Source organism: Equus caballus, chromosome 11 (assembly GCF_041296265.1).
Source record: "Equus caballus isolate H_3958 breed thoroughbred chromosome 11, TB-T2T, whole genome shotgun sequence".
Taxonomy (NCBI): domain Eukaryota; kingdom Metazoa; phylum Chordata; class Mammalia; order Perissodactyla; family Equidae; genus Equus; species Equus caballus.
The window spans coordinates 52406405-52430585 of NC_091694.1; the positions used below are offsets into that span (position 1 = coordinate 52406405).

The following is a 24181-nucleotide window of genomic DNA, read 5'->3' on the forward strand; positions in this document are numbered from 1 at the left end:
TTTTTATAAGTCTCTCGGGTGATTGTGATGCAAAGCGCCACAGTTAAGAACAAATGATCTGAAGCAGCATTTCCCAAACTGTAACATGCATTCACATCACCTGAGGATCTTGTTAAAATGCAGATTCCGATTCAGTGGGGCTGGGGCGGGGTCTGAGATCCTGCATTTCCGTCACACTCCCAGGTGACGCTGACCCTGCTCCTGTACAGGCTGCAATTCGAATACCAAGGATACAAAGATTAACACGGGAGAGAAAAGGGGTGACAAGCAAGAGGGGACCAAAATAACAACCGAACCCACAGACCTAATACAGAGTTGGCCCCTTCAACATCATTCAATGACACGATAATGAAGAGCAATAAGCACAGCCTGACACACAGCAGACTTCTATCAAACAGGAACTATCACTATTCGTCACAGCGGCCACCCTCACCAGTGCAGAGGAGAAGTACGTAAATGTTTTCTCCCCCGCTGACCATCACCTCTCTACTTGGCCCCCACTCCCCTGTGAAACTTGCTCCCCCTCCTGCCTATGCCTTTATTTAATTTCTGGACTAAAAAGACCTCTTCCTTCAATGGAAAGGCCCTTCTTGACAGATGGTACTTACTTTTCACGTTGGATTCCCTTGCCCCCCTGCTCTGTTTCACCAGCCCCGGATCAGCGCCTTCATCCACTTGCTTCACCCCTGCATGCGGGACCACACACCACTGGGGAAGTGGGGCACCACAGCGAGTCGGCCCACCGTAGGCCCACGTGTGCCTTGGTTCACAAACCCTGCTCAGGACATGACTCCTCCCTCACTGACTCCTTGGTTTTATTTCTCCAGAGAAATGACTTAAGATTTCATCTAACTTTCTGTATTTCGTAATTTCTTTCTAAAAATCTTGGATTACATGCTCCTGAGAAGACTTGGACGAACAGGAAACTGGTTTATTCTCTTCAACTTGCCCTAGGGCAGTGGTTTGCAATCCTGGCTGCACATCAGAATCACCTGGGGCCCCCACCCCCACCCTCACCCCATGGCGCCCTCCCACTTCACTCAGATTTAGTTGTCTGAGGTGGGGCCTAGTAATGTGTGGTCAAAGGTCAAAAACCATTGCCGTCGGGAAGCCATATTATTCCCAACTAGGAACTGAACAGGAACAAGCTGCCTCTCCACCAGGAAAGCACCATCCCTAGTGGGGAAGAGAGAGAGGCGAGTTCCTATCTTAAATTCACTTTCTTCTGTGATGGTTCCCAGAATGAAGTTAAGGGAGTTCTGGAAGCAGGGAGGAGGCCAATTCTAAAGATGTAACAACTTATGGTTCATTAACCTCAACTTTGGAAGGCTGGACCACTTCTCTAGGTCTTCAACGGAGCCAGGTACAGAGAAGCTGTCGACTCTGTAGACTGAGTCACTCACTGGCAAAGAACGGGCAGGAGAATCCCACTGCCGTCTCCACCCCCGTGAGCCATGGACTGCAGGCTTACAAGGACACAATTCTTCACCATGCCGACTGAAAAAAAAACTCACTTTCCCACACAGACAACTACATGCGTGACTTCAGGAGTTTAAAGGGCAGCTAACACAGCAGAAAGCTCAACCAAAGAATACAAAAGAAAGTTTCTGATTTTATCTATATTCCACCGAAATATTCTTCCCCCAAGATAGACTTCAGCTGAACACACCCAGTCTACTAAGTCTGGACAACTAAAGAGAACTAAATTGAATAGAAAATGATAGTCAAACACTAGAAATGAACAGAATACATTTTCCTAGTTAGAGAAATTAAGGCACTCAAGAAACAGCTGTAATCTCTGCAAATAAATCTTCTCCCATCACGTAATCCCTGTAAATGAAAACATCATACCTGATGAGATCTGGTTCTGCACCCTCGTTCTTAAAGGATGCCAGAAGTAGTCTCTCTCGAGTTACAAGGTCATCCAACAGGTTCTGTCTTCGGTCTCCTTCAAGCTGTGTTCTGCAGACATCTTGTTAAGGTCCAACGGTGGGTGAATTACCTCATTTTACCTATTACGTTATTGAGTAAGCTCTCCAAGTCAGTTGTGACTGTTCCAGACCCTAATCAAAACTATCCAGAAGAGATCTGTACCTTTCTTCTCCTGCTCTGACCTGATCCTTCAAGTAAAGGACCTTGACAGCGCCACAGGAGGGGGAGTTAAACACTGACATTAGATCTCCCACGCAAGCTCCCTCGTTGAGAAATATACTAGGTGAATATTCTTTCCCTCCCAGTGACCAACACTGAATGATTATTCCTGTCAACAGGACCATCTGACTCAGTGATTCGCTAGGTTCTGAATTATAGGTGGTCAGTGGTCCAGGGCATTTTCCTAGACATCAGTACCCTAAGATACGCTGTAAAAAAAAAAAAAAAAAAAAAGAAAAAAGGGGGTAAAAAATGTTCTCTATATTGCTGTCTTCCATGTTAACACCTATTAACACACCTGGAATATATTTTGTAAAGTGCTACTTTGCACAACAGATTTGCTCTAAAAGTAGCTACCGTCAGTTCATTATTTAAATACACAGCATGATATTTAACTCTAGAAAATTACAGAGAAATAATCACGTTTTCATGCGTTATTCTCGTAAGCATGTTAAACTAGGAGCCCAAAGCCTTTCAGTCCTATTTTAACCACCGACTATGACCTTGAACCAGTTACTGCTCCTTTTGGGATCCGTTTCATCATATGTGACGCCAGATAACCTCGAACACCTCTTCCAACACAATTCACAAATTATGGTTAAAAAAACAAATCAGGACTAAATCCAAAGTTTTATAAACTAGCTTTCCTGAAGCAAACGACATTAGTCCTTCCAGGCTGAGAGTGTATGTGTGCATTTTAAAAAACAAAGGAAATGCTGATGGAGAAAACTTCTGCCATAAAAAGAATAAGTGGAGAAGCCCAGGAATATTTTTGGAAGGACATACCTGACACAAGACATAAAAAGCACAAAAATCAGCCACCTCAACACACTGGGTTTTATTTGGCTTTCCCTCTTTTATTAAATGGCTTTCGTTTTATTAGAGCTGACATTCGAGCGAGTCAGAGTTGCCCCGGCCACGGTTACCTAGCTCTGGACAGTAAGACATTAGTGAGACTGCTGCTTTAGAGTCATAGACACTTTCCTTTCTAAAACAGGAATACCAAACACTGCATATAGGCTCCCAAAATTTGAGAAATTGGCCGAATCAATTGGGAAAACAATGGCCCTGTGAATACACAACTTTCGTTACTAATTTTGAATAGAAAGAGCTGGCTTACTAGGAAAAGAGTAAATACATCCATAAAAATTTTCCCCAGTAACAGATAGTAGTTAATAAAATCATAAACACCCCAAACCAAAGCAGCTAAGCAGTGTTAGTGGTTCTAAATATTAAAACAATAATAAAAAATAAATTCTCTCAACATTCCAGAATGCCAGGCTTTCCTGAGTAAAATTTCTACCCTTGCTTTTCCATTTCCTCCTTGACTACAGTCACTAAGGACCCCATCTTAGGAATCACGAAGTAGCAACTGTAACTAAGAAACAGTGAGCTTAAGTACTTCCTCTGTATTAATAAAAGGGCCGAATATTAGCCCTTTGATCAACGTAATGTCAAGAATAAATATCGATGTGTTTCAAATTAGTGGTAAATTGTCAACAAAGCAGAAGACTTTTCTTCTATCTAAAAGAAGCTGCTCAGAAATAAAAAAAACGACGACCTAAGTTATGGCATGAATTATACAGGACAAAATGGGAATTATAAATTGTGGAAACTTAATTATATCACAATACTAACTAGCCTCGTCTTATGTTCTGTGCTCAACCTACTCTGGCAACCTGTGGTTTTCAGTACCCAACCATCCAAGCAAACATAAGCTGAACTATAACCCAACGTTACAATTAAGCACAGATTTAACTGGCTCGAGGGTTTAAACATAAAAAGTAAAATTACAGAAGTATTATTATAAGAAGACATTAGAGAACTTTTTACTAACCTTGGAGGAAGAAAGATGTTTCCAGTCAAGACTGAAAACATAGAGGCCATGAAGGAAAAGATAAATCTGACTAAACAAAAACCTAAACTATCTGCAAAATGAAACGACGAGCGACAAATTGAGGCACATAAAAAAAGCGGAAGACATAACAGAGCACAGAAAAAAGAAACACTAATAACTCTAATCAAACAGAAAAACACTTGGTAAAAGAAACGCCAATGGAAACGGTATCATTTCCACCTATCAGGGCAACAAGGAAGTTTTGGAAAGCTCGGAGGAACCAGGCACTCTCTGACATTCTTGGTGGGAATGTAAACAGGTTCAACGAACCGCCAGATTGCCTTCTAAATATCTAACAAAACTTAAAAGGCACATTCTTTCCACAGGAATTTCTCCTGCAGATATATTCACACATCTCCACAAAGACTTAGGAACAAAGTTGTTCACTGCCGAATTATTTATAACAGCCAAATACTGGACATGTCCTACAGTCCATCAATACAGAACTAGCAGATATATATAAGAGAACGCCTTGCAGCCTAAAAAGAAAAAAGAATAGAAACACTTTATGTACTGATGATAATGATAATTAACATTTCCGAGCACTTACTAAGTGTTTACATGAGTTATTTGATATGGAATAATCTCCAAAATACAGTGTTAAACCAAAAAAAAAGCCCTTCTTTTTTAAAAAGATTAATGGCCTTTCTGCATAGAAAAGAGATAAACAGTGAACAGTATGCTCCCACTCTCACTGATTTAAAAAAAAAAATCAGACAGACATATCTATGTTTTTATACACAGAAAATTTCTGGAAGGATACACAAACAACTATCTCTAAGGAGCGGGAATGGGGATTTCAGGGTGTGACGGAGACGCGTTTCATTGAACGTTTTGTATTGTTTGACTATCATATGTTAATTAAAAAAACAAGTTTCAGAATCACGTATAGTATGATCCCTTTATAGTCAAAAGAATTTATATTTATATGCATGTAATTTGTTCATGCCTAGAAAAGTCTGGGATGGCAAGTACCCACAATCAATATTGTTAACTGTAAAGAATGAGATGGAATAAGACGGGGAGGAGGAAGAGACAGAAGAGTCACTGGTAAAAACTAACAATAAGAAGTGTATAGGTAGAAATACTGTACTTTTTATAATAAAAATAATAAAGACAAGTTTTAAAACTTAGACACTAGTTACAGACAAACTAGCTAAGAATGGACTGACTTACTCAAAGAACGTCAGTTTCAAGAGCGGTAACTTGGCGATTACGTTTTGTAGACGAGCAACTGAAGAACAGAATCACACAGCTGATGCTGGAAGAGGCCTCAGAGACCCCCTAATCCAACTCTCTCGTCCTCCTGACCAGGAAACTAAGGCCCCGTGTGGCCAAGTCGCTCGGCTGGTTAATGGTAGTTCTGGGCTAGAGCCCTGCTCTTTCTGCTCTAGGTCAGGGCTCTTCCACCACATCATGCTGGGCTTGACACCACACACTCCGGGGGCTTCTCCACCCTGAGGCTCCCAGTACTGCCCACTTAACTTTGTCACTTCTTAGCATCCTGTTGGAAACAATAACAATACTAGTAATACTGATTCAGAACATTCCCAGAGACTCCCTGTAAATCTGGGAAAACTGGAAAACTAACCAATTAGGAACACTCTACCTCTTTGTTTTATTTTCATTTTAATCTATTGAGGGAACAGAGCATAAGGAATTGTGGGGTTGGAGTGCAGCATAAACAGATTAATGGCCCTTCTACATAGCACACTTACTATATAGGGGTTGTTGTTAACAAGAGGTCAAAGAATCATCCCGGCGATGATCATACTGCATGTATGGGGACTCACGGTAGTTGGTGGGAGTGGGAATAGGGTAGGGAAGGACAACTAGAAAAGAGGGCACACAGCCAGCGGCCAATGCTAGGATTTCCTCTTTCATCAACTTGGTGAATAAGCAAGGAAGGTCAGAGAACAGACAAATAAGGAAAAGGGAGCTCTAACTACCATAGCACTTTGTCATTGGCTAGGCTGACTTTACATGTAACAATAGCCAATTCATGGAGATGTAAGGCTGTAAATGAAATCGGATGCTGATTTCATATTACCAATGGACTTAAGACCAGCTTCTCTGCTGTCACCTGATAAGCACTTTGAACCTAAGATGAAGTGGAGCGAAGACGGTGCTGGACTCATAGATGCCCACCCCGACTCCAGCTCCTGGACTGTCTTTATTTGGTAGAAGGCGTAAGAATTTAGGCAAGCCTTACTTGTGAATTAACTGCTCTGGAGAAGAAAGAAGTTTGCAGATAATTACTCCTGAGTGCCTAACAGAAGAAACGCAAGGAGACAGTTACAAAGTGTCCTAGAGGCCAGAAGATTTTTCTGGCTCACATAGTATGTCATCTTTTTTTTTAAGTTAACAAACTCTATCGAAAATCTATTATGAACCAGGCCACATCCCTACCTTCCTCAGGCACTGATCACATTTTGCAAGTACTATTTTAATACTATCATTGTCTGTGCGCTTTGATACAATCTCCTTACGTGATTATAAACTCCAAAAGGAAGGACTACCTGGAAATTCTCAATGGTAGCCGTAATTTTTACAACATTGAAAAATAATAAGTAGTAGCCACTCCTCGAGGAGGACTAACTATATTGGAAGCACCTTCTATGGATAGAATTTAATCCTCCCAACGATCCTATTACCCAGATGTACCTTTATTATCCCTATTTCAGAGATGAGAAAAATGAGGCACAAAGAGGTTAAGTCTCTTATCCAAGGTGACACAGTAAGTGTTGAAAACTAGCTTGTATTCAACACCCACCACTACAGAGGTCTAGTCCTGCGAGGTGCTTTGAAATTACTTTCTCCAACTTTCACAACATCCTTGCAAAGTAAGTATGATTATTCCTACTCTACAGATCATGAAACTAAGGTCCAGAAAGGCTAAATTGCTCTTTGGCCTTGAAGCAGTGGCAGAGCTGGTCTTCAATCTCAGTTCTGTCTGGTTCCAGAGCTAGTGTGGTTCCCACTATGCCAACGGCGCCCAGGCCTTTGGATTTCACGGAGCATAAATATTTCCAAACAAACTGGAGAAGGAGGGAGACTTATATAAAGTTACCGATTATATACTTTGCCAGGTATGGAGATTCAAAAATACAGTGACCGACAAAACTACCACCGATTTTTACTATCAGGGTAAAAAAAAAAACCCTGGAGATTTTAACACCAAAAACTAGAAAGAATGTAACATACTATAAGTCAGAAAATTTCTACTGACATAAACACTATCTTGCCCTTCTTTTTCTCACAACATCAGGCACCAGTGAAAACCAGCACAGACAGGTGCGGTGCTTGAGTACAACTTCACCTCCACTGGAGCCACGAGGGGCGATGCCCACAATCTGCTCAGTCAGCCTCTCAACGGCCGCATTCATGCGGGTCTGTTAACGGTGATTGCTGTAGCTATCTATCCACCTACCTACCTGTCTACCTGTCTTTTCTCCCCCAAAATACAAAGTGGAGAAAAGTTACTTGTACTTTAAAAAATTATTTCTACAGGACTTCTCCCAAGACACCAAAACACCTTTTGATACTGAACCTTTTTATAAAGAGAATTTTTCATTCCCTTTAAAGTAGTAAAGGTACTGCCTTTGAAAACCCAACAAAAAGCCAAGCTTCACAGAAGGCCACTTCTAGGAGTCATTTTCGTACTACATGACATTTCACATCCAGCCTGCCATAGCAGGCACCTTTCCATAACTGGTGAGGCGACGACAGTTCCCATCTCCGAGAAGGAATGTGACTAGAAGTTAACGTTTTTCAGCAGTTTTAAACCTATGGCCGCAGGACTCTGGTTTATGAATTGCAAACTAACCAATTCAACAGCACAGAACTTTCATTTTAATTTCACATTTATTCTTGCCAGGAGGAAAATACTTTTTCAGGAACGAGCAATAATATCATATGCCTAAACTCCATGAATTTAATTGTTTGGAAGGCATTTCCATAGGACTTATCTTTCTGGCGAGTCCTAGTGTTCTTTGGAAAACTTCACAAAGGCATAAATTTAAGTAAAGTACCATAAACTCTCAACCACCCAACACAGCAAGGAAATATGGTATTCACATATTCACATTAAAAAAAGGCACCCAACATTAATTATGCCTCAAAAAACGATTAAAAAGTCACTCTGCTGGTGATTTATGGACAAAAATTTTTCTAAGAATTACAACATCATAAAGTATACCTAATAAACCACAGTGAACAGTTTAATCTTTCTGATGATTAAGAAGGGTCTTGAGGATTTGCATTATAAACAGGATTTGTCTTGGCACTACTGCAACATGCCAAGTCATAGGGAATTCTAGCTGAACACGTGCCAGGTGACAGTTGACTGTATTATTTCTACTCAAGCAGAATCCAGCTTTTAAACAACTGGCTTTGGGGCCAGACAGCCCTACGTTTGAATCCCAGCTCTTCCATTTCCCAGCTGTGGGGTCCGGGGCAAGTTACTTAAACTCTCAAAGATTCCTCTCCTCAGTGTAAAAAACGCCTCTGCTGGAATGCTGTGTTCTCTTCCCAACTCCACCAGTGACTTGGGCGCAAAGTGTGATCTGGCCTCAGTACCTTTTTTGTAAAGAAGGGAAGGAACCACCAAAACAAATTAATAGTATGAAGTTATTGGGACTCACAAGTTGCTATCTGATATATCTTAAATTTGGAGGATAACTGTCATAGAATTATTTAAAATGTTTGGGAGAGGAAGGTCAGGGAAAGGGAAGATGAGAGGAAGAGGAGGAGAATTAAAAAGAGGCCTTTGTAAATAGAGGCTACTTCCTTCTTTCCGTTCTACCTAAAGAAATGGTCTCCCTGAAAATAGAGGTTTACAAGCGCCCCGATGGGGTGGCTTATCTGAATCCCATCCCTAGTACTGGTTGCAGTTTCAGTAGAAATAGACCCAATTATCTGAAAAAAGAAACAGGATTTTAAAGAAAGCTGTCATATTCCAGTAGAGTTTTTAATTTCTCCTAGAATATTCGAAATTATTCACATTAAGGTCCTTAAATATTTTCATAACGTATTTAGTATCTCTGTTGGGTGTTTTTAAATGCTTGGTGCTTAATTCAGCAAATCCTGAAATCACCAGAAAACTAAAGTCTATGATATTTCAAAAGATGGTAAGACTACAAGCATTTAGAAGAACAAAGTCAATTATTACTGTAGCATGCTTGGTACTCTCCATAATTAATAACTAGTAGAAATTATTAACAGAAAAAGTTAAAAGTTAATTTGTATTTTTAAGTTTAAGCTCTATGAGTTTAGCACGTAAATGTTTTAAGATGAATAATCATCAGTTACCTTAACCAAAGTTAGCAGATACATAGTTACTAATACTACATCGTGAAACAACATTTAGTTACCTTTCTAATATATGTGCTTAGGTAACACTAAAGTGAGCTGGTACACCTTGACAGCACGTGCAGACTTCCTAGTACCTGGTACTGAGAGTGGAGAAAACAGCCCTGCCAATTTGAAACTACTTGAGGTCTATATATTAAGAGTTGTTGATCTGGATAAAATAACTCTTTATATAATAGACTAACTGTGTGGTAACAAACGATACCAGATGGAGGGTAAAGTTACAAACTAAATATATCAGAATATTCCAACTGTGTTAAAAAGAAGACCCCAATTGTTTACTGAAATTAAACTTTTATTTGAAACCTTAGTGGGTTAATAATGGAATATTTAGAAATCATGCAACTAATCTAAACCAACCACCCTGGGGACATAAAAGGGTTACAGTTGGATAAAAATATTTTTTAAAACATCTTCTACTGTTTTAAATCTATCTAAAAAGCTATATTCCTACATTTCTCCATGTTTGAAATTGAGCAGTAACAACCATTTCCTGAGATACCAAAATTTGGGTTTTTAGTATGAACTAGTGACAATTTAAAGAAATGATATGAGAGGACAAGTTTGAGGTCAGTTTTCAAACCAATAAAAACTCAGGTTTAAAGGATTAGTTTACGGAGAGGGTCACATGTATTTTCCTAAATTGATCAGATTATGAATTTAAAAAAAAAAAAAGAAAAGAAAACGTTTTAATACCTGACAGTGTTGGTGGGATGCTGGGGTGACAGCACAACTTGCTTCAAGCAAGTGCCCCTGGTCCCCCCAAAAACTCCCAAACCAGGGGCAGTGTCTATACCTCTGGAAGAATAATAAGGCAAATAAGTCACATCTCAGTAATCTACATAAACAGGAAAAAAAAAAAAAGACGTATGGTTTCTAACTGGTATTGGCCTCTTGGAAAAGAAAACAGCTCATTGAAAACTCTGGAAACTCCAGAAGCGGAATCACAGCTCAGGATTATCATGGAAGTTTTCCTGTTGGAGCAGCGGCTAAGCATCTTCGAGGCAGTCTAGACAGGCAGCAGTGCCAGGCTCTGTGTAAGGATGGCACTGACAGCAAGCATAAGCTGTCTACACTGTAAAGGTTACACTCAAACAAGTTAATTCCTTCAGTGTGTCTTGCTTCGCCAGCATATTCACTGTAAAACATGTAACAGACACTTAAAATAGAAATCAAGATTATAGGCAATATTTTGGAAACCAGGTCTTCCTCAAGCTGTGGAAAAATCTGGGTGGCCCAGATTCCTTCCTTTCTTAAAATAAGACTGCTTTTCCTCCCACTCTAGAAAAGAGGTGGAAATGTTTACATGGATACATCTGACGTGTTGACACAGCTCTTAGCAATAAGTCCTTCAAAAGGGCGATCTTTTCCTTCAGATTCTGCAACAAAGCTCTGATTGTCACGGTAAGCTGAAAAGAAAAGAACACATCCTAAGTATGCTAGTCCAGAGGTGTCGGATCTACTAAAAATATCATGTAAACGCTGCTTTACATACTGGGATCCCGTCAAGGAAGGGCTGGAGGAGACGCTGAGCCTCCCAGTGACAACCTCAGCATCTGAGGAATCCTAACGGTCATCTGGGCCAGCCCCCACCTAATGCTTGGTAGAGCACCTGCTCTACCACCTGACCAGGTAGCAAGTCAGACCACACCTGAACACTGACATTGACTGGAAACTGTCACTTTGCCCTCACAATCAGCTCGATTCTGTCCCCTGAGAGTCTACCCTCTGATCCGACTTGTCTACCTTGGAGCTGGGCAAGAAACTGTGTTCCCCAGTCTTCGTTCACCAGCAAAGACTCCAGGGTTCCCTCAACTATGCCTCAAGTGACAAGACATCAAGTCCCATCGCCATCCCAGCCAGTCTTCTCCAAATACACCGGTATATTTATGGCCCATTTAAAAGTTTTATAGCAGTGTGTTCTTTTTATACAAAAGAAATGTTAACCACGCATGACTTTTTTCAGGCGGGTGTGAATTTTCTCCAATCATTCCACAAACCCAGAGGAAGTTTTCATCTGTGACTCTAAGTGTGACCTTAAAGGATGGAGGAGGAGTGGGGAGACAGCCTCTCAGGAATTTGGAAACATGAAAAATAAGACTGCCCACATAAATCAAACATAGTTAACCATGGATGAAATCACAGATAGGTTAAAAGACAGACTATCACAGGTTTCATTTCCTACCCTGTTAAAAGCAGCAGCTATACAACTGCAGTGGAGGCAGGGGCTTCCTCCTGAGATCAGCCGAGTGCCCCTCAGGAAAAGACAGCAGAACACCAGGGGCTGGCCAAGGGCTACACACATCAAGCAACCCTCCAAGGCTTCAGCAGCCAAGAAAAGTCTGACCTCTGGGAACCATGGAAAAACCACCCACAACGTTTATGGGGGAAACACCAAGGAAAGCAGATCTGTCCTCATTCAACAAGTAAAGAGCAAAATAAACAAACAAAAAAAGCACAACACATGCACGCACACGCACACACATACACACACCCCAGGCCTAAGAAGAGTCTACAAAATTAAACACCAAAAGCATTCAAGAGATGAAAGATATAGCGGGTAAAAAGTATAACTCAGGGGCTGGCCCAGTGGCACAGCAGTTAAGTTCACATGTTCCACTTCGGCAGCCCAGGGTTTGCCAGTGCGGATCCTGGGTGCAGACCTACGCACTGCTTGTCAAGCCATGCTGTGGCAGGCGTCCCACATATAAAGTAGGGGAAGATGGGCACGGATGTTAGCTCAGGGCCAGTCTTCCTCAGCAAAAAAGGAGGACTGGTGGAAGATGTTAGCTCAAGGTTTATCTTCCTCAAAAAAAAAAAAGTATGACATCTAAATTTGTTAACATAGAAAGATATCCATCATAATTTATTAAAAAAGAAAAATATCAAGTCATAAAATGAAATGTCACCTACACAGAGAAGAAAAAATCCAGAAACTAAATACATCAAAATGCCAGGGCTGGTTATCTCTAACTAGTGGGATTTCTTACTATTTTATAAGAACACAATTACTGTTACAATCAGGAAGAAATTTCCGTTATCATAACTTAGAAGCTTTCCAAAGCATAGAAAAAAGATGGAAAGCCTAATTCATATTTTAAGCTAACACAACCCTGGTAACAAGCACTGACAGAGATAACATAAAAAAGGAAAGCACATGCCAATCTCCCTTAAGGATTGTAAATGTAAAAGCCTTTAAAAAATATTAGCAAACAAATACAGAATTACATTAATAAAGACAATATATCATCACCAAGTAGAATTTATCTAAAGAACAGCTTGATGTTAGAAAATCTAATAATGAAGCTAATACTGTTAATGATTAAAAAGAGAATAAACATGATTAATACAGCAGAGGGAAATTAATTAAAAATAAAACAAAAACAAAGAAAGAAAGGAATGGAATACTACTGCCTTAACTGCAATATTATTTAATTTTGGTCTAGAAGTTCTAACCAATGCAATAAGACAAGTTAAAGAAATAGAAAAGGGTTAGAAAGAAAGAGATGAAGTTATTATTTGTAGATTCGATAACAGCTTATTTGGGAAAGTTAACAGAATCGACAGAAAGATTACTAGAAACAGGGAAAGAATTCAGTATGGTGATTAATCACAAAATGAAAAAAATCAAGGGCATTCCTAAATTCAAGTAATAGCTGGGGATAATTTTTTTTAACTATTTTTTTTAAACATCATTAACCATATCAGTAAAATCTAAAAATATCTAGCACAGTGCGTGGCACATAGTAACGGCAGGACGTATTGCAGAAGGAATGAGTAAAAGGCAAATGCTCCTCCATTTAATCTGTAAACATACTACGCATCTATTCAAAATCCCATTTGGAGTTCTTTTACTGGAGAGGAGGTGGTCACTGAGGCACAGCACAACATTTGTTAATGAAGCCACACAAAATTACTCTAAAAGGAAAAATGAAAGAAAATAGAGAAAAATCACGAAAATGTATAGTAAAGGGGGCCTTAAACAATCAGATATTAAATCTCTATTAAAAAACTACAAGAGTATGGTGCTGGCAGTTACCAACAGCTTCATTAGTACAAAAGAAATGAAAGTCCACAAACAATGCAGTTGTGGAAAAATTTAGTGAGTGAAATATGGAATATTTCCTATCTTTGGGGGAAGAGAATTAATAATTTAGCAAATGGGAAAAAAATAAAGCTAGATGCCTATAATACACCAAAATTTTTAAAGACTTACCAAGTATTTTAAATTTAAATACCAAGTATTTTAACACTTACATGGTTTTCAAAAAATAAAAACAGAAGAAAAGCTTAAAGAAAATTTAGATAATTAGGTACAATATTTATATAACTTCTGGGTGTGAAAGGCCTTTCTAAGCATTATCTCCCCACCCCATAAGAAAAGACCACAAATAAAAATACTGATAATTTCAAATAAAATTTAAAAACAAGTACATGTTTTAAAAAAAAGCCAAATTAATAGAAAAAATATTTGTGCCAAATATGCCAGATCAAGGCTTAATATAGTTAACATATATATATAAAACACTTTGAAATTAAGAAATAATAAGTTAGGTTTAGGGCATATATATACAGGCAATTCATAAAGGAAGAAATACAAATATCCAATAAGTATATGAAAAAATGGTCAATAGCATAAGTAATAAAAAAATGCATATTTGGGGCCAGCCCTGTGGCTGAGTGGTTAAAGTTCACACACTCTGCCTCAGCAGCCTGAGGTTCGCAGGTTCGGACCCCAGGCACAGACCTACACACCACTCATCAAGCCATGCTGTGGTGGCATCCCACGTACAAAAGTAGAGGAAGATTGGCACAGATGTTAGCTCAGGGACAATCTTCCTCAAGCAAAAAGAGGAGGATTGGCAACAGATGTTAGCTCAGGGACACTCTTCCTCACCAAAAAAAAAGAAACAAACAAAACTTTCACATGACAGAAGATACCATAAGCAAGGTCCGACTACAAATGATAAAGGAGAGGAAATAATTACAACATACCACAAAGAGATAATCTCCCTAATATGTAGGGAACTCTTAAAGACTAAAAAGATGAACAATCCAAAAGAAAAATAAGCAAAAGACACAACGTTAGTTCACAGAAAAATATATATAAATAGCGCTTAAGCATGTGAAAACATACTTCACTTAATTCGTAATATGAAGAATGCAAATTTAAAACTACTCTGAGATATCCTCTCTCACTTATCAGATTGGCAAAAATTCAGAAGAGTCACAGCACCCTCTGGTGGCCAGGGTGTGAAGGAACAGAAACTCTCACACATTTCTGGTAGCGGTGCCAAAGGTAACAAGCCCCCTGGAGGGGCATTTGGCAACAGATAAAAAATCACGTATGCCCTGGTTCTGAGAACTCATCCTTAAAAGACACCTCCAGAAATACCAGGGAAAAAAGCAAAAACAAGTTTTTGATTGCAGCATTACTCCTAACAGCAAAGGACTGGAAGCAACCTAAAGGCCCATCCTTAGGAGACAGGTCAAATGAACAATGGTCCATCTACACAATAGAGTACTACACGGCCCTAAAGAAGAAGACAGGAGATCTCAATGAATTAATATGGAGAGAATTCTATGATATGTTATTAAATAAAAAGAGCAAGATACAAGAGTATCTTTTTTGTAAAAGGAAGAGAAATAAGAATATACACACAGAGAGAGGTGGTTATTTTTGGAAAGAGTAACAGAATAAACCAGAAATTAATGAAAACAGTTACCTCTAAGAAGTAGGTGGAGAAGGAATGGAAAAGAGTGGGATGAGAACAAGACTTCGAGAGTACTTTGGTATATAATTTTGACTTTTGAACAATGTAAATGCTTTACATATTTAAAATGAAATCGGCAAGGTTAGGGGAAAAAGCAAACCCTAAAAATCAATATAAACAAAGGGAAGAATAAGACCGAAAAAAAATAATCAATTCTAATAACTTTAGAACAGAACAGCCTCAGTAGTCTTAGTGGGGGATTCTAAGTTAAAAAAAAAAGACACAAATCGCAAACTTTACTTAGTGTTTGTAGTGGTACTTGTGCAGTAATTCTGAAACTATTTCTGTAAACGCTAAGATAGACCAAATGAGCAAAAATATGTTGATGCTCTTGGAAACCACGGTTCTCACCCTGGGAGAAGGAAAACACTCATTTGGAATGGAGAAGGTTAGAACGCATCCCGTGGCGGTGAATTTCAATCGAAGGTACTGATAGGAACTCACGATTTTCTAAAAAATATATTTCCTGAACAAATCCCACCACTGTTTTTGTACAGCCCACAAGCTAAGGATGATTTTTACACTTTTAAATGTAACATGTGAAAAAGACTATTATCCTTTTGGCAAGAATAGATACTCATAGTGAGCACACTGCCTCTTCTGCAGAGCCTAAAACATTTACTCTCTGGGGGGAAAGTGTACCAACTTTTGAACTAGACTATAAAATTGTGAGGAACTTTCAAGGTAAAACAGGAGAAATTAAATAGATGTCATGCTTCATTTGGTTTCAGTGATTAAGTAACTATTAACTGGTTGGTTGTAAGGTCAATTCAACATACGTAAGCATAGAGGCCATCATACATATACTCACATACACACACACACACAGCCTCAGAAATAGGAAGGTTTTCAGACCTCAAAGCTCAGACAAATCATTTTATGTCCTAATTCTCTCCTGGTCTTACCTTCGTTGTGTTTTCACCATTTCTTTCATACTGATTTCTCTGTTGAATTTTCTCAGCAATCTCTTGTGCAATTTGGCAAGTAGAATCGTAGGTGGAGAACCTGTACCACAGTCAGAAAGGGAGAAAAATAAGGTTCTTCGAAAGAAATTTCTACATTATCTAAGTGCGAGTTTTTAATTCTAGTCACAAATTCAAACACGAAGGGAGAATAGTAACAGTAACAGTAATGGCAACAGGTGTTGAACAGTACTTACTACGAGCCAGGCTCTATTCTGAATGCTTCATTTGCAATAACTCACTTAATCCACACAAAAACGCTAGGAGGTGGGTACCATTACCACCTCCATCTTGAGAAAATGAGGCACAGAGAGGTCGAGCAACTTGCCCCAGTGGTACCGCCAGCTGCAAACAAGGTTGTCTGGCTCCTAACCATTTTGCTGTTCTGCTGATGACAAAGCGTTTGTATTTGTTCATTCATAAAACATTCAACAAACATTTACGCAGGGCCTCCTCTGTACTGAGCACTGTTCCAGGCACTGGAGAACACAGGAGCAAACAAAATGGACAAAGTCCCGGCGTTCAAGGAGTTCAGTGAAGGGAAAAGGCATGTAACAGACAAATACAAAATATGTCAGGTGTTGATATGTGCAAAGGAGAAAAATAAAGCAAGATCAAGAGAGTGACAGGCAAGGTGTGGAAGCTAGCCCTGCAGACAGCTGGGGAAGGACTGACAGCACAGGAACAGCCAGTACTGTTTATCCTACAGCAAAATGCTGCGGGGACAAAGGACAGGCAGCCACCTGACATCTAAGCTGACCAGAATTCTCTCAAAACATTTACTGAGCTTGTATTTGTTATCTAGCTGTGGGGGAGCTTTGAAGCATTCACAGTGAATTTCCAATAGTCCCTTATTTTTAACTTCTGTTAGAGCTTTTTTACTTTCTATTTGTTTTACAGAAAATACTTCAGTGTGCATACACATTTCACCTCTCCTACCAGAGACGGCCTAAAGAGCAGGGGCTATGCTGTGCTAGACAACCAACATATTTTCCAGGACTGCACGGGTACAAAATATTGAAAACTGCTATTTGATCTCAGGTCCCAAATTTTGCTTGAAAAAATAAATAATCCATTTCTTAAAATCTTCAAACTCCCACATATCACTTGCACACCGAGGGAACCTGAAAATATCTTTTTGAATGAAGGAAAAAACAATCCCAACCACTTCCCTTAGGAATCTTACTATAGTAATAATAGCAATGGCTAATAACTGAGTACCTGGGCTGGGCCGGGTCCTATATTAAGAGCTTTACATTTTAAATTTCATAAGGATCCTCTGACTTGGATCTTCAACCGCTCACCACTATACTCTAAATTAGCATCATTAATATATATGTATATATATGAATATAGATATTCATGTATATGGAAAAAGAGGTGACACAAGACAACACATAATAAGAAAATAGTAAGGAGGCTGACAAGGAAAATTGGGTCACGGTCCCAGCTTTACACACTGCCCCTTTTTCTCCTCCATATTGTCATCTGTGAAAAGAGGAGTTTAGGTCTGGCTCTGTGCTTCTAGACCGTGCATATGAAAATCAATAAGAAATACGATACACCTCCTGCCAAATGTGGGGTACATATGGTATTTCCAGAGTTTGGAAGTGAGATAAATTACTGCTGGCCAAGGCACTCAGACCTGACAGGGCTGGACCAAGAGGTTACATCTTGGGCTGAGCCACCAGGGTAATGCAGGCCTCCCATTGCAAGACGAGGGAGGAGCACATTCCAGACGTGGCAAATGTGCCAGCACAAGGAGCAAGCAAAGATGGAAGGAATAAAATGTGCCTGGCATGTTCAGCTGAGCGGTGGCCCTCAGTGGTGGTAGGAGGGTAAAGCATAAAACGGTAGAGATGAGTAGAAGCTGGTTTCTACAGAGCCTTGACCACCAGCCTAAGAAGACGAGACTTACAAGAGAATTGGAGAGCTGTGGCGGATACTTGAACACAAAAAGGGGGGCCTTGAAGAGCTGAAATGCTGAAGGGCAAATCCCAAGTGTCATGGAACCAATCCTCATGTTCTCACTTTAGCCCTAAAAAAGTGGTTCTGCAACTTTGCTACATTCTGAAATAATGAGGGAATCTTTAAAAAACAAACACACACACAATTCCGGGCTTCCATCCCCAAGAATTCTGATTAAATTGGTATGGGGTTTGACCTGGACAGGAGAAGCTGGGAAAGCTCCCCAGGTGATTCCAATCTGTAGCAAAGTTGGGGAGCCATTTCCCTAGTGGTAATGGGCAACCTCATCAAGGTATCCAGCACACGGTGCCTCAAGTCCAGGTTCGGAAAATTAACCTGAACTCCATCGACATAGTCAGTAAGGAGAGAAGAGTGGCGAGAGACCAGGAGAAGACTTCTCCAGCTCTTCAATTCCGTAACAGTCAGCAGTATTTACTATCTGCAAGGCATAAGGCTATAAAGGATTGGACTATGGCAGAAATAGAGAGCACAAAAAAGATGTCAGAGTGTAGTGGCATTAGCCTGTGTGCCCCTTTAAAAACCATGTGTCCTTGAGGCTCCTGTCTGGGCTATGCGCCAGCAGTCACAATGACAACAGTCCTGGGCTTGGCCAACCCAGCTGCTTTCTCGTAGGAGAGTCAGCACCAAAACCCTTGCGGTCTGAGGGAATGCAGAGGCCCTTGCAGAGGTGGGGCAGGGGGAGCGGGGGGGGGGGGGTCCTTGGAATACAGGTCATACAGGGACGATCCCCCTTGGCAAGCACGCAGCCTTTGTTCCTCTGCCTACTTAAGCAAGATTCTCTCAGCAGGCAGTAGTGGGTGCACATTGCTGTCCAGCCGGCCGCCACTGGACCTTCCCTGTAAGTAACTCCCAATAAACCCACATGTCTCGTTCGCTGTCTCCGAGTCTTTTCTTTGGTCTCTCAGCAACCTATTCCACCTGCTCACCCAGCCGGGCGTGTGGCGGAACACAGAGATTTAAAAGAAAAAAATCAGTGGACGTTAGCGAATAATCTGATATAAGAAGTGAAGAAAAAATGGATGGTTCGAGTTTTCAGGCCTAAGTGACTAAGAGAATGGTGATGCCACGAGAGAGGCTGAGGAAGCAGAAACGGGAGAATAAAAGAAGTTTACAGATTAACAACTGGGCTCGTGTTCCATCACAAAAAACTGACTATACAGTGAAATTGACATATGTGTAAGATTTACTATAAAATACACTCAGGGGAAAAAGGGTATGGAGGACAGAGATGAAATAAGAATGGCAGAATATTGATAATTATGGAAACTGGGTGATGAGTATAAAGCGGCTCATTATACTATTCCATTTTGTATATTTTTTACCTTCCATAAGAAAAATTTTGTAAGTAAATAAACAAAAAAAAAGTCAAACCAGAATGTCATTTTTCCAGAAATGGTATATAATCAACAAGTAAGTTGCCCTGGCAGTAAAGCTCACTAACTTTAGCAAAGAACCAGTTCGGAGACAGTGGTCACTCACTACTTCTATTAAACAGCGAGCTCACCACTTGCTTTGATATGTCATTAAAATAGTAACTGCTCCAGCTTTGAGCAGTGGCAGTATCGTAGCCAATGAGGTTTACCTGAGGTGCGATTATTGCTAATTAAAATAGTAACTGCTATACTCCACTTCTCAACATGAGAAGGCTACGCAGGAGTAAAGCATCAGTGACCTATGATTTTCAAAAGCATGAAGGCAAAGCTCTAGTCAAGTCTGTTTTTATAGTCCTTTCTACCCTTTCTATTCTCCTTTCTACCCTCCTGATCAGCAACCCACTTTGCAAGGAAGCTGATGCTAGCACAGCAGAGTTCCCCTACTGTTTCACTTTCAACAAATAAGAAAGCCACTAAGTCAAATTACTTGAGAGTAACAGGAAAAATTATAAGTGCTTTTTCAACATTCACTGTGGAAGAAGGCTGGGGTCCAATGATAGCTTCCACCAATCTAAATGGATAACCTGGGGCCTCTACGTTATTTCTGAGCTTTATTTCCTACCCTACCTGTAAAGTGAGAGAGTTAGTTTCCAAGAGGTGGAGGGCAACTTAGCAACATGTATTGAGGGCCTTAAAAATGTTCATACCCTTGGACCCAATAGTTCCACTTCTAAGAAGTGAGCCAAGGAAATAAGACACAAAACAAAGGGGCAGTCTCTGCATTGTTAAAAAACAGAAACAAACCCCTAATATTAAAAAAAGGTACAAAGAGGGGAATGGCTAAATAAATTATGGTCACTCATGTGATGCACTATAAAAAATTGTGTTTCCAGTGAATATTTACTGATATGGAGAAACATTCCCTGTTTTGTAAAACATATATGTGTGTTGATATACATATGTACACACATATATTATATAAGGTAATAAATTCATTTAAAACATCAATAATGGCTATTATTCCAGATGATAGTTAAATTTATTTTTTTCCTCTACAAATATTCAGTATTTTCTAAGTTTTCTATTGGGATCTTAAAATTAGGCCGATAAAAATTAGTGTTAAGCCAATTAAGCCATGAGCCCAGATAACCCAAACCCCAGGCAGTGCTAACTCGGATCTTGCAGTCCATTCTCCTACTATCCAGACTGCAACTTAAACAATTATAAACTATATTAGAAGTACCAGCGTGAGACATATACCACAACAAGAACTTTACAGAGCTATAATATGTCTTTAATTATTGAACAAAGCTCGAGTCCAAAATGCTTTGGCTATCTGTCCCTAGTGTCTTTCATCCTTCAGTCCTTGGACTTAACTGATGAATAAAGGACGTTTATCAGCTATTGTTTTGCTGCAAAAGTTGCTGCCACAGAACCAGTCTTCAAGATATTGACTCAGACAAGGGCAAAATGCCTTATAAACAGATGCATCCTTTCTGTCCCACATTCCTACAAGTTTTTTAAAGGCCCCCAAGATCTGGGTCCTGGCGCCAACTGGTTACTAACTGGCTGGTGACGATGGATTCTGAACCTCGGTTTCTCCATCTGTGAAGGAGGGGGCTCACCAGATGGACCGGCACCCCACAAAAAGGTGACTTCTGCTTCACTTTCACAGGAGTCCAGGGAAGCCTGCACCGCCAGCTCCACAACCAGGAGGGGCGGGAAATCCCTGCGGCAAGATGCAGCCAAGCAGGGCTGCAGGAATGTTCAGAGATTCGACACTAGTCCTCAGCTCTCCAGAGGTCCACCTGGTCTCCTTCCCGGGTCACCCCTGCAAGGACCGAGGGTGGCAGAATGCGGCAGAGTCCCCCTCAGCAGGGGAAGGGTCCTCGCTGCCCCTCCCCTCATTCCGAAAGACCTCCAGCCCCAAAGCCTAGCGATCGCCCACTCCCCGGAAGCCTGGCCTCCCGCCACGGACCCTCCGCGCGCGCCCGCCCTTAGCCGGGGCTCACCAGGGGTCCGGGGCCATCCTGCAGTCTCCACCCGCTCCTCGGACACTTCCTGCTCGCAGCAGCTGACTACGGCGGCTCGCGCGGCTCATACCCCGCGGTTCCAGCCTTGCGCAACCGAAACCTAGAGTGTGCAAAGTGAACCTACACCAGGGCCTCAAAGCTACAATAAAGGAAAGCGCTCCCCCAGGGAACAGTAGCTTGGAGCATTCTGCTCCCGCTAAGAGACGCGAACATCTGGGCACAGTTAAAATAAAATTGTTGTTGAACAAAATCTAAGCATTTCCCCAGAAAGGTGGGAGAACCTTAAAACCTCTAGCAGTTATTTAAAATTTTATCCTGCTTAAAACAACAAAAATAAACAAAAAACTGAATTGTGGTCATAGTTGCACAAATGTATAAATTTATTAAAACTCACTCTAAGTGAATTTTGATATGTAAATTATATCTCCATAAAGCTTTAAAAATTTTTTTTTACCCTATTTCGAATAAGGGACCCAAAGAAGTATCAGTTATATATTGTTTTATAGCAGCCTTCTCACCAGAGGTAATCCTCTATGTTTGGTTAATTTCAGATGCCATTAGGTGCTTGATTATATAGCTACGAAGAAGGTCACAGTCTCTTTACATGGGGGAGGAGGGAATTAGTTCTGTGCCTTCAGTGTCCCCTAAGTTTCCAGAGAAATAGAAAGGAAAAAGAAGCCCTCTCTTCGTTTTCAAGAGGGTAAAAGAACTCTGCCGCATGCTGAGTTTCAGCTGGGGCGTGGATCTGGCGCGCATGCGCATGTCCGTTACCATAACGACCAAAAGACGCTGCACTGCCCGAGACGGAGGAAAGTGAGCGGAGTCTCCCGGTGATGGAGAGCCAAATTTCGCCGAAGGCCGAGGTGGCCGAACTGGAGCTGGAGGCCGTGATCGGCTTCAATGGTGAGGCCTCGAGCATGTATGGGCTGGGTGGTTTCAGAACCCCGGGGACGTGTAGTGCTAACAGGCACAGTGAGACACCGGCTGGCACTTGGAAAGCAGTGCGATACCTTGGCATGAGCCCTAGCCGGGGCCCAATCACTAGGGGCCCAGACAGCCCCTCCTGTCCAGAGGCCTTAGAGAGTCACTTCCCTGCTCCAAGCATCAAGAAGTGGCCTGGTTTTTGCCATCAGTAAAAGGAACCAAATTCCTCTTCGCCAGGCCTGAAGAATCAATAAGGGTAGTTGACTTTCTCCCCCTGGCTCAGCCCTCCCTGGCTCTAAGCAGCCCGCAGAGCTGCCCGCAGAGCTGCCCGCGCCTCCGTAACCACCGGATTACGGATTCCGTGTCGGCCCCTCGGACCAACTAACTTCTAAAATCCCAGCTGATGTACTAACGAGAAAGGGCTCGGGGCGGGGGCCGCTTTAGAGGGTGAGCCTGTCCTCTAACCCGAAGGAAGGATTCTAATGGGGGAGGATTTCAGACCACGATGGAAGGCGAAGAGGACGCCAGGGGGAGCTGGAGGAGAGAGATGCTTTGGTCAGAGGAGGCCTCGCCGGTCTGCTCAAATCCTGTTTATGCCTGCCTATGGTTTTCAACATTTAGGAGGAAAAATGCTGTTTGGTTTTTTGTGAAGGATGAAAACAAGCAATGAGTTATATTTTAGAAAAGGCAAACTTTTTAAAAAGTGCGTTGTGATGCCTGAAAGCTTTAAAATTGTAATAATGTCGATGCAGAACCATCAATGACAAGTTTTAGGCACCTTCTAGGACTTGGTCTTGACTCTTTATTTTACTTAGTCTCTGATAGCAAGTGGGCACTTAGTACATCTGAGAGATCAGCCACCTTTCGAGCTGGTTACAAGATCATTGGTAAAGGACCTGGGTGCAGTGAGTGCAAAGGGTCACTCTGGGGACCTGTGTAGGGCCTCACGACAGAGCTCTGCACCTGAATTCATGCTGTTTGGTAGAGCTCGAAGAGTAGGCGTATGGTCAATTCTATCCTGATGTCTTCCGTGGCAATCACTAGTTATCTTGGCCTTTTAGAATGGCCCAAATTGAATTGTTTTTACCTTGGTTTTGTGACCATTTATATTCTTTTATATAATCAAATATACATTTATTTAGAACCACTATATGCTAAGTAGTATGCTATGCCATACTTAAGAAGAAGAGTTTAGAAAATTGAAAAAATACAGTGAAACCAAAAGAAAAATCAGCCATCATTACATTTCCCAAAGATATCACTGTTAAACTTTTGGTGTGAGCCTTTCAAATTTACACTTACGTATAAACGGGTTTTTTTGTAATAAAAATGAACATATGCTGTATATATTGTCTTATAATCACAGGTTTTTTTCCACTTAACAGTATGCCATGTAAATCTCTCCTTAGCAGTAAATATACTCTGTATCATAATTTTTAATATATTTTAATATAATGCTCTGTTGCATGGGTATGCCATAATTTATTTAAACAATGCCCTATGATTAAGAACTTAGGATAATTTCCATTTTTTTGCATTTATTTTTAAATGCTACGGAGAACATCTGCATAGCTAAATCTTATAACTCTTTAACGTTTTTTCTTTAGGATAAGTTCTGAGTACATCTTAAAGACTTCTGATGTATCCTCCAAATGCTGTCTTATACACAAGAGAAATGTGTGCCAAAAAAAACACATATAGGAATATT

General features: G+C 40.7%; 2 protein-coding genes and 1 pseudogene across 5 annotated transcripts in view; 2 read left to right on the forward strand and 1 right to left on the reverse strand.

The window, feature by feature from the left end:
* STX8 (syntaxin 8) overlaps positions 1 to 22259 on the reverse strand; it is a 242768-nt gene extending 220509 nt beyond the window's left edge. For 2 of the 4 annotated variants that reach the window (XM_070226534.1, XM_070226536.1), the window contains exons 1-4: positions 21529 to 21673; positions 16098 to 16197; positions 10733 to 10827; positions 1852 to 1962 (exon numbers count right to left, since the gene is read on the reverse strand). In XM_070226534.1, coding sequence (XP_070082635.1) covers positions 1852 to 1962; positions 10733 to 10827; positions 16098 to 16197; positions 21529 to 21617 — 395 coding nt within the window. In that variant the 5' untranslated portion in view covers positions 21618 to 21673. Of the gene's footprint in view, positions 1 to 1851; positions 1963 to 10732; positions 10828 to 16097; positions 16198 to 21528 lie in introns of all 4 variants that reach the window. The other 2 variants (XM_001503237.5, XM_023653498.2) reach the window with 2 other exon arrangements.
* LOC111775817 (U4 spliceosomal RNA) lies at positions 19686 to 19754 on the forward strand (annotated as a pseudogene).
* Positions 22260 to 22305: 46 nt separating the features above from the next.
* Positions 22306 to 24181, forward strand: part of CFAP52 (cilia and flagella associated protein 52) — a 40598-nt gene continuing 38722 nt past the window's right edge. Inside the window, exon 1 of the mRNA XM_001504842.5 lies at positions 22306 to 22452. Within this exon, the coding sequence (XP_001504892.2) occupies positions 22383 to 22452 (70 nt within the window). The 5' untranslated portion in view covers positions 22306 to 22382. The remainder of the gene's footprint in view (positions 22453 to 24181) is intronic.